We start from the raw sequence: 10,456 nt of genomic DNA, 5'->3' as shown, positions 1-10,456 counted from the left end.
TTGAACACTGGCAGGGCTCTGGAGCAGGGGAGATAAAGAGCCCTCTGTGTAACAGCAACACCTTGCAGCAGGGACATCCTACACTCCATCTGTGTAGGTCAACACAAAATGTGACACTGGAGCTTGAGTTACACTTCTACATAACTTAAGAACCAAAAGCAAGAACAACCCCTTAGAATAGGGCTAATTACAGGAATATTCAGTACAAGACAATAAAAAAATCCAAATTTATGCAAAAGTGGCAGATGCAAAACTTCAAGACTAGTGTACCTTTCAAACCTAGGAAAAAATGTTCTAAGATTCGCCTCCAGAAAAACCTAAATGTAGATACCTACATGTGGACAAGGTGACTACACTTCTGTTGTGCTCAATGGAGTTGAATGTAGGCATGGAGGGGCTGAACAGCTACTGAGGCCTGTACAGTTCAGTACAGCATGCACTGAACACAGCCCCAGCACCTCGAACAAGGATCTGCCCTGCACAATGTACAATACTTGTACATACACAGAACTACAAGTTTTGCAGGGACGTTTGAGCTACTTCCAGAGGTGTAGGGTGGCAGCTGCACTAATGTAGCATGCTGTATAAATGAATACCCTTAGCTTTTTTTAGCAGGAGTAATAAATGCCTGCCAAACATGTTGTAGCTTGGTCTTCTATACAGCAGTCAGGTTCTATTAAGACAAAGATTTACTTTTCCCCACCTCTTGAAGAGGCTGCTACTAGGGAAGCAACATTCATTCCTCTCCAAGTTCCCTAAACCTGGGAACACCAATTATTATTAGCCATTTAATAACCTTGCACAAGATCCGTAAAACCTGGAAAATAGTATTCTTTTATTAGCTCAGCTGCTAAACCACGACATTGAGCAAAGAAATATTAGGGATGCAGCAACAGGAAAGACTACAGAATTAGTGACTATAGGTTCATAGCAATTTTGACAGACTCATTCCATTAATATACAGAGCTTTTGAACGAAACTATGCTTAATGCATGACTGTGAGTCAGCTCATGGGTGCTTTCCTGTTAATGCCAATGATCTCCCTATTTATTAGGCATTTTTCCTGTCTTTCAGCATAATGTGACATGACACATGATGTCCAATTAGACAGCCCTAAACTGGATTATTTTTGCAATTAAGATGTGAGGTAATACATTAAAAGCTACCCTAAGTATACATTTTGGATATTAAATTGAATATTAAAATTTGTTAATGTGCTATAAAAGAGTATGGTATTCACAAGTTTTTATCTTGTACTGGGTGGTCCTTATTTTTTGAGCTAGAGACCTTTTCAGTTTACTTCTTCTATTTGTTAGGTTCTAAAAAAAAAAAAAAAAAAAATTTCTTATTAATTGCCTCAAAGAAAACACCTGGTTATCATGGTATATACTGAATGGCACCCATATTATCTTATGTTGCTTTATGTAATACTGGAAAGTTTCATGACTGATTAGGTGGGTCATTTGCAAGAAATGACGTTTCAGAAGACTTGCACACTAACCAATATATGAGAGAAATTGTTTGGGTTTTTTTTTTTTTTTTTTTTTCCCCTTAAACTTTGCAGAACAGATAGGAACAGACCATTTATGCATCTCAGATTGTTTTTTGTTTGACCACACAATGCTCCTGCTAACTTATACTTCATTTGTGATCCAGTTACAAAATCACATTTGTGATCCAGATTATCCTTTCCCTCTACCCAGAAATTTATTATTAATACTCACAAGCAGCAAATAAAACAGAATGCGCAACCAGCATTGTAACAACAGGCTTATCTATTGCACTGCAAATACAACCACCATGTCACAGACTTGCCATCAACCACCTGATCAGTGGTGTGAGCAATTTGTACTGACACCTGTCAAGGAAGCTTTTGAATACAGTTCTAACATGAGCTTCAATTAGAAACACCACTCTGTACAAGTGACATGGGTTGTGCTTCAGCATCCAGATGGACGGGTTGCAAATACAATGCACACACCACTGAAGACAAGGGAACAGAGTTCACAGAGCCTTAAGTTAGAAGTACAGGTAACACATCTCCCACTTGCTCTTACATAGTATCAACTGTTGAACTGACACATTCATCTAGAACAGTTTTAAAGATCAAGATAAATCTTGTGTTGACTGTCAAGATTCAGCCACCCTCCATGGCTGAACCATATATTTGCAGCTGTGAAATCCTTATCTGAAAAAGTAATCCCAGCATCACCCTTACATACACAAAATCTGCACTTCCCACAGTGCAACAATTCTGGTGGACAAGGCAAATGTGTCCTCAACCTGGGGCACAAGAGCTGTTTCTGGTTAGCTCACCATCAACTTGTTCTTGCCCCAATTAATCTGCACATATTTAGACTGTTTATGAAATGCTATATTGCTTGAACAAAGTACAGCACACAGCTCTAAGATCTGAAATGATGCTGCTTCCTCAGCAGCACTTCCCCTTGAAAGTGCTCATGAGGTGCTGGGAACTGAGACACAGCAAAAGTGATGGAAGGAGCTGAGCTCTGCTGCCTGGGGGAGGCAGCAGCAGCACGCCTGATGCAGGGTGGCATTGAGTCTCACAATGGCACTGGAGCACTCTGAAGTTCAATTCTCTGTTCCCATTTACACTTCACTTTCACTGGCCATCTGATGTATTCGAAACAGGGATCACACAAAAGAACTGTCCTAGCAGAACAGAGATCACATTCTACATCAACTCAATACACATGGATTTCTGCATAATTGATCATTTTATTGGAATCTGTTAAAAGATGTTTGTTCAGATCACCTGTTCAGCAGGCAGTTAACGCTGCTTCTGTTCACTGCATACATACTGAGCAAGTCTCCAAGCAATACATAAATATTGTCTGACCCCATACTCAAGTATCTTACTACAAAAAACAGCTTCTCCTCAATAAAGTGTATCCATGGGACCAACGTGCATTCTTCTAGCTATGACTTGTACCAAATCTGTACCAACAATCATAGGTTAAATACATCAATGCATGTAATAGAGCTTTAACAGTAAAAAAAGTAAGAAAGTGAAATACTGCACAGCCGAGATACATACTGCATTCAAATGATATAACATAGTCTATTGACCTAGTTAATGACACAGTCACCAAACACAACATACAGAAGCAATGTCAACAGCCAGTACTTGTCTAAGCATTTTGGAGTTCTCCGTCTCCCTTCAAATAAAGAAGGGTTATGTACATCTTGAAGGTGAACTTAGGCATCATTAACCTTACAGCAATATTGATGCTGATAGTTAAGGTTAGGTAGAGACATACTAAAGCTGCAGGCCACTGAGTACACATAGCATTTGTGAGTTTGAGTAGCCAATGTTTACTATAGGATAGGTTCATTGTCCAAACTAAGTGCACCCTCTGTAATAGTAGCATTAATTAGCAAGACATATTCAGTAGAAAATGCCACTTTAGAAACCTAGCATATTTCAGTTAATTGAGTAAAGTGTTGATTTAACTAGCTATGATGAGGGCTAGGGAATTATTTTAACTGAAACACCTTGGTAAAGTGAAATAAGCTGACCTATCATTGTTCTCTAGAACCCAGGAATAAAGTTTAATGTGTTCTCTCAGTCATCAAGGACCAGTACTCCAGCAGGCATTTCAGTTTTAACCTATGGGCAGGTTAAAATAAATCCGTGTACAATGCAACATATCTCAAACAGATGCAATGATGGCCAATTAGCTGTCAGCCTCTACTTTTACCATTACAAGCCAAACAATTTTGGGACACAAGTACAGCAAATCTTTTAAGTTCAAATTCAACCATTTCAAGCCAGAGAAACCCATTTCAGAGACTGCTCTGTGATAGCATTCTGGACTGTAAAAACATGCACACACCAGCTGCCCAGAAACACACAACTAAAAGAAGTTGCTAGAAATAGCCACTGAACATACACATGCATGCCAGTGAGTTTCCCAATTAAAATGCTATTTACAAGCCATACATCAGTTTTTTGTAATCTGTAGTTTTTAACCTGACTACACATATGAGTTCAAATGAATGGACATATATTGTGACCTTTCGAAATATCCAAAGTGAAAATGAGCGCAAGTTACAAAGCTACAAAGAGGTCAGCAATGATTTCCTGATCTTTTCAGGTGAAAATTATTTACTAGATAAGCAATGCCAGGGAGAGGGGGAGTCCATGAAGGACACAACATTTAGGAAAGCAAACACAGCCTAACTAACAATATTGACTTTTCAAAAATTTCTTTATACTGAAAACTGAAGTCCTCCACAAAGTTATCTGGTATCTTGCTGCATGTTGTAATGCATTATGCCCTACAAGTTGTGCAGAAACCCACAGCCAAGTATTAATGCACAAGAAATTTAGAAATTACCATGCATAAGATATGATTAAGCATTAACAATCTTAGGTATTGACTATGGCTTAGACCTGCATTGAAAGTCAACACTTAGACAAATACCCTTACGTGAATGACATTGTCCATATGAAAGTGAGACAACTTTGTCACACTGAAGACTTACTTGGTTAAAGTGACCTGCTTAGAAGAAGCAATAGACAATCTATTCACAGATAACCATTGCAACAATTAGCCCTGTAAAGAACTCAATATTTTTTTACTTATCTTTTCCTTAAGTGTATATATTTGCAGATATTTTATAAACAAGCTGTTTCTCAAACAGCCAGATCTTTGATAGTTAATTCTTTATCCTACTTCCTCCCTCATCCAAATTTGCCAATTTTAAGACATTGTTTTAGCAGCATCATGAAATCAATAGTGCAAAGTTGTTATAAAAAACCTCTATTCCCAAGCTAGGACATCCTCTTCAAGTTTTATATTGGGTCAATAGCACTTCCCGTGTTTTTAGTGCTCTGGGGAAAGGCAGGAACAATAGATATGCTGAATCTAACAACAAACAATTGTTTGCCAAAGGCTTTTTTCTAATTTTATTTTTGGGTGTTTTTTTTTTTTCATTTGCTGCTCATACTGGCCCTTGTTACAACTTTAGTAACTAGTTCACCGCATTAAATTCACAATTCCTCATTTTGATATGCGCCTATAACATGTGAATTGAACTGCACCACAATAATTGTAATGTCATCTCTATACATTCGAGCCAGCTCCTCTGGAAGACTGAGCATCTTGGACAGTCGCTCATGATCCACAGTTCCAAACTCATTATTACCCACTGCATGACGGATCAGGTGAGTTGCTGCATTCTGATCTTCAAATACTGAAGAAATTCTTGCTCTCCTTTCTGTTAAGAGACCATGCATCTGTCCCAGAGTTACCTTATAGCCACCAACAGCTATTGGCTGCTGGTGGTGAACACCAGTGAGATACTCCCCCACAATTCTAGCCACATCTTGCCGGTGCATTGTCTCCCAGAGCCCATCTGTGGCCAAAACCAGGAACTTATCCTGTGGCCGTAACTTGTGATGTATGACTTCTGGTTCAGCTGTGAGGTATGGGGGAGTGTAATAGTTTGGAGGAATAAACTTTGTATATTCATTGTCATTCAGCTGATCTGGGCCTGATTCTACTACTCTCTTCTGCAGTTCAATACTCCATTTAAATTTCACATCACCAAAAGCTCTGAAAGGCATCAGGAGACCCAAGAGACGATCCTGTTTCACAAGACTTTTCTCTTCAGACTTTGGATGCTCCATTTTCACACGTTCCACTTCACGCTCATTTTGTGCATTGTGGTCATATGACAAATTAACTGCAGACCAAGATCCATCTTCTTCCTGCACGCCAAGCATCGCTCTACTGTCACCTGTGTTTGCAATGTGCAAGTCGATACCATCCACATGGGCTACGCAGGCAGTTGCTCCAGAAAATGCTACTCGCAGTACTAGATAGTTGAGAAAAGAATTTGGATCCCCTACTTGAGCTTCCAAAGAAATATCATTATCAAGCCTCTTAAAGGCATTAATTAAAGCTTCTCTCACATCAGTAGTCTCTCCACTGTTGAGATCAATCAGCTCCTGCCAGTAAGTTCTTAGACTGTTGAAATAAAGCTTGGAAGCCTCTTTGCTAAAATAATCATTGGGATGCTTGTGCCACTGTAAAATAGGCAACAGAGCTCTGCCACTCTCCACAGCATTTTCTATTTCAAGTAAAGTCTCATGAGGTAACAAAGAGACAGCAATGTAATAAAACAGTCTTTCACTGACAGCCTGAGCACAAGCACAGCCTGCGTGGCCATCAAACACACCCCAGAAGCATCCCTCTTGTCTGTAAACAGTGGCAGCACTCCTCCGGTCCTCTATCGGAGCATTAGCAGGCAACTGGTTGCTATCAAAGCCAAGAACAGAACTTACATTTTTACCATCAAATTCTGGGACTTTGAAACTGTATTCATTTGCTTTCAGAATGCTGTTGACCTGTGAAGGGGTGAGGTAAAACCTCTGTGGTGTAGAAGCATAATCCCTTGTGTGAATAAATGATTAAAGTGCTCCTTTGGCCTGTTAAAGTGCCGCAAATTTCTTCTGCGGTGCATATCTGAAGTGACTGTGAGCAAAGTGAGATGACAAACAACACAGATGTTTATGGTGGCAGTAACACGCTAGTACTGCCTATCCTGCTAATCTCACAGTTACGAATCAATGGGAACAGATGAGCTGGTGCTGCATGGCATCAGACAACAATGGCAGCTGGAGCTCCGGACTGGAATTGCTGAAAGACAAGAGAACAACCATGCTTAGCGGGACAGCTAACAGATTTTTTCCCCCCAGTACTGTGTTAAGATGTTTACAGCTCCTAACCATGTTGCTTATTATATGGAGTTCATAGCTTCAAAGGACTTGACAAAGAAAGGCATTACGAGGTGCTTGTTTATAGACACTACACTGGGCTGTAACAAAAGAGCTACACTGTGCTTTAGCACAGGTATTTTAGCTCCTATACCCACTCAGGTAGCAGGCAGGAAGCGAAAGTATCACCCAAACAGTCAATGAAGCCTCAAACAACAGCACAAAGGTTAGCATGAGACATTCTACAGAACTGCCACAGGACTTTTCACCAGTATTTGCTTTCCTGGTGATTTCACAGCTGACAGAGACAGATGTGGCACACAAGAAAGAAAACTCTAAGGCTGAAGAAAAGAAAGCATCTAACAGGAAGACTCAGGAAACAATTCTGAGATTATATACAATGAAGATGGTTTAGGCAGCAGAAGCAAGAAGTAGGTGACAGAGAACTGATATTCTTTGCGCGATCAGAAGTCAGTAGTGAGTTTTGTTTCTCCCCCTTTCACATGTAGAACTTCAAACTTGTGTGACGTATACAAAACAGCCACAGCAGTCTACACAGCAATTTTCTTGCTTAATATATAAGTACAAGAGGTAAAAAGGAAATACAGTTTTCCAACAGCTAGTCCATCCCAGTACATTTTAAGATAAAACACTTTAATAAGCTACTCAACTGAAAGCCTACATGCAAATTGTTTACTTCCATGACTAGAATAGAAGCTTGCACAATACTCTAAAGCTAGTTCAGTATTAAGATAAGCCACTAGTATCTGACAACATATTCTACTGCTACTTGCCACATCTTAGTTTTCCTTACTTTTCACTTCCCCTGAAGAAAGAGTATGCTAGTATACTCACTCATCTCCATTTACATACCAAATCACAACATTAGTGAGAGTGCCTCTCAAAAGGCTGATTCACTATGCCTCATTACCAGGAAGTCTTCTACAATATAATACTTGAGAGACAATTCCAGAGTGGAAATGGAGTTGAACTGTGCCTTGTGTGAAGTACACACATTTAAGGCAAATTCTATTTCCTCTTTCATGATCAAGTTTCATCACAAAAGCTTTTTTCCAGAAAAGATCATTAGAGGGCTTACGGCAGTCATAAGTACTAATCTGTCAGCACTGCTTGATGTCAAATTGTTTTACTGAAGAAATGGATATTGCTGAGTTATGCAAGGTGCTTCAGTCATTAAATGGATTCTTTTCTTGGCAAAGCAGGCATACCAGTATTTCAGATGAGACTCAACCCCAATAGCCCAAATACTCAGTCTAGAGGATCACGCAATATAAAGGAGAAACTGCATTTTGCATCACTCCATTAGCTTCAGCCATGATTCTGATCACCTGAGAAGTGTCTAGAAACATACGAAGCTTCACCCCATTCTCCTTCTTACAAGAAAGGGAAGCAAATCATTCTTCTCTCCAAGCTTGTTTGTTCTTCCTAAGTAAAACAGAGTAGAGCCTATTCCTCAGTTACATGACATGTAAGTGCCGAAAGCAGAATAGAATTCATGTTGCTGTCATTCCACTGACTGACTCCCCAGTATTAATAGTGACTGCTGTACTTTGACAAAAACCTCTGCTGAGTCTTCCACTGACAGCTGAAGACTGAACTTTTCTGTCGTGCAGGTACCAGAAGAGCTTGGGCTGTAGTCCAGACAAAGAGGAGCAGTGAATTGCCAGAAACTTCCAGATGCATATCGAATTTATGTTAGCCATTTGCTTCTTGAGTCCAGGCTTCACATACACACAGCATGACAGCAGTAGACTGCAATTCCAAATATAGATTTTAAATTCTATTCACTGCCTTCTAATTATATGGGAGCTATTTTGGTAACAGTTATGTACATTTCTTCACGTGACATTTAAAAGCAACAATTTTGCTTAAGGTTCTGTAGATGTGCCTGGCCTACAGCAGCACCTGTAGGAAGAGTCAGCACGGGTCTCCCATTAGACTCCACCTGGATCAAGCTGCCCTGACTGCTCAGCATTTGTGTTCAGTGCTGACCCACAGTGGTACCTCAACTGTTCTGACAGTTTTGTTTGTCTATGATGAAGCAAAAATACAAATGTATTGCTGCTGTAACAGTTCTGCAGTGCCACCAGAGGACATTCTTATGATTTTTAATCATTAGTTTATCATTTATGTTATATGAAATCCAAGAGAAAGTAGTAAGAAGTTGGCTTCACATTTTCCATGGCTCATATCATTTACAGCAGATCTATGGCAGCTTAGGAGATCAGTCTGTTTCATGTACCAGCTTCAATAGTTCCAAGTTGATTAAGTAAGTGCCTAATTCCAAATGTCCAAAGCTGAACCAAAATTAAAGTCACTCCCACTTACCCCCAACACAGCTGCCCCAAATATAACCAGACACTCCACCAGCCCTTTAAATACTTAAGATCCCAAGACCATTATGGCTGATCAAAAGATGGCAGAGAAAGAAAAGTAGAAATCTTACAGTTCAATCAGAATTGGTCAAGATTTTAGAATCAGTCCAGTGTAAATACCTCTCCAAGCCCAGAGCAGGGTACAAGTGCTATTTTTCAAACTGTAAATGTAATATGACCAATAATGAGTCAGATGATCAACTTACAGGTTTTGTAGTACTACGGTAAAAAGAATAAAAGAATGTTTCATCTTTTTTTAATAAAGGCTCGTTATATTCATACTATTAAGGCTAATTGATATTGCACGGGGTTTCTCCAAAACACTATGCCAAAGACACCCATGGCTTCAGGCAAAAACTCTCACTCGGGTGCATTTCCTACACCTGACAGAGCCGAATGAGCCAGCTGTAGAGGATGGGGAGGAGGAATAAGCAGCATTCAACACAAGCAGCACCGTTAATCCTTCCCTCCGGCCTCAGCCTTCAGACACAGCCCAGCCTAGCAGCCCCTTTCCCCGGCTCCCATCCGACCCCCCGAGCCCGTCGCTCCGTGAAGGGAGATACATACCGATCCGTCTGGGCCCAGGACATACACACATTCTCCTGTCACAACATGAAGCCGCCAACATCCACAAAGCAGAAGCCCGGGGGGCGGGGGGAGAAGCAAGGCAGAGAGTTTGTTAGAGAAGACGTAGAGCTCCGGCACGGTGGGACGGCAGACAGGAGGAGACACGCACACACAGCCCTTCTGCGGGCGCACGGCGCCGCTGCTGCCAGTCGCCCGGCGATGGGACTGAGCCAGCTCCGCAGGGACCGCCCGAACCCGCCGCCCGTCCGGGCACCGAGCCCCGCCGGCCCCGCTCTCCCTTCCGGCAGGGCGAGGCGCAGGGCCCGCTCTCGCTGCGGCGGATACCGCTGCCCGCTCAGGCGCTGCGCGGCCCCGACATGGCCGCCCCTCCCCAGCCAGCCGCCCGCCCGCCCGCCTCCAGCACGACCACCTCCTCCTCCCTCCGCCCGTCCCGGGCACAGACCTGGGCCTTTCCCGGGCGGCTCAGGAAGACGGGTGGAAGGACCGTGCGGCACAGGAAAGGGAGCGGGGGGAAGGACAGGACCGCGCCGCCCCGAATACGCCCGCCACTCCCAAACCCCCGACAGCCGCCGCCTCACGCCCGCCGCCGCCGCGACTTTATAAAGGGCCCTGCGGCGCGCGGCGCGCCGCCCATTGGCTGCTGAGGAGGGCAAGGCGGGCACGTGACGCGGAGGCTGAGGGAGCGCGCGGGGGGCGGGGGAGGAGGGGGCTCTGCGTGCGCGCGCAC

At 42.4% G+C, this 10,456-nt stretch overlaps 1 protein-coding gene across 1 annotated transcript; it reads right to left on the bottom strand.

The window, feature by feature from the left end:
- Positions 1-2,719: 2,719 nt before the first annotated feature.
- On the bottom strand, positions 2,720-9,967 carry PDP1 (pyruvate dehydrogenase phosphatase catalytic subunit 1). The gene is given in 5 exon segments (XM_066333489.1): positions 2,720-6,559; positions 6,561-6,622; positions 6,625-6,648; positions 6,651-6,668; positions 9,709-9,967. Coding segments are annotated over 5 exon segments (1,707 nt in total). The 5' UTR covers positions 9,770-9,967; the 3' UTR covers positions 2,720-5,017.
- Between the last annotated feature and the right edge of the window lie 489 nt (positions 9,968-10,456).

The sequence above is a fragment of the Sylvia atricapilla genome, chromosome 1, assembly GCF_009819655.1.
Source record: "Sylvia atricapilla isolate bSylAtr1 chromosome 1, bSylAtr1.pri, whole genome shotgun sequence".
Taxonomy (NCBI): Eukaryota; Metazoa; Chordata; class Aves; order Passeriformes; family Sylviidae; genus Sylvia; species Sylvia atricapilla.
Note: the sequence above shows the minus strand (reverse complement) of the source record. Positions and strands in the feature narration are given on the sequence as shown.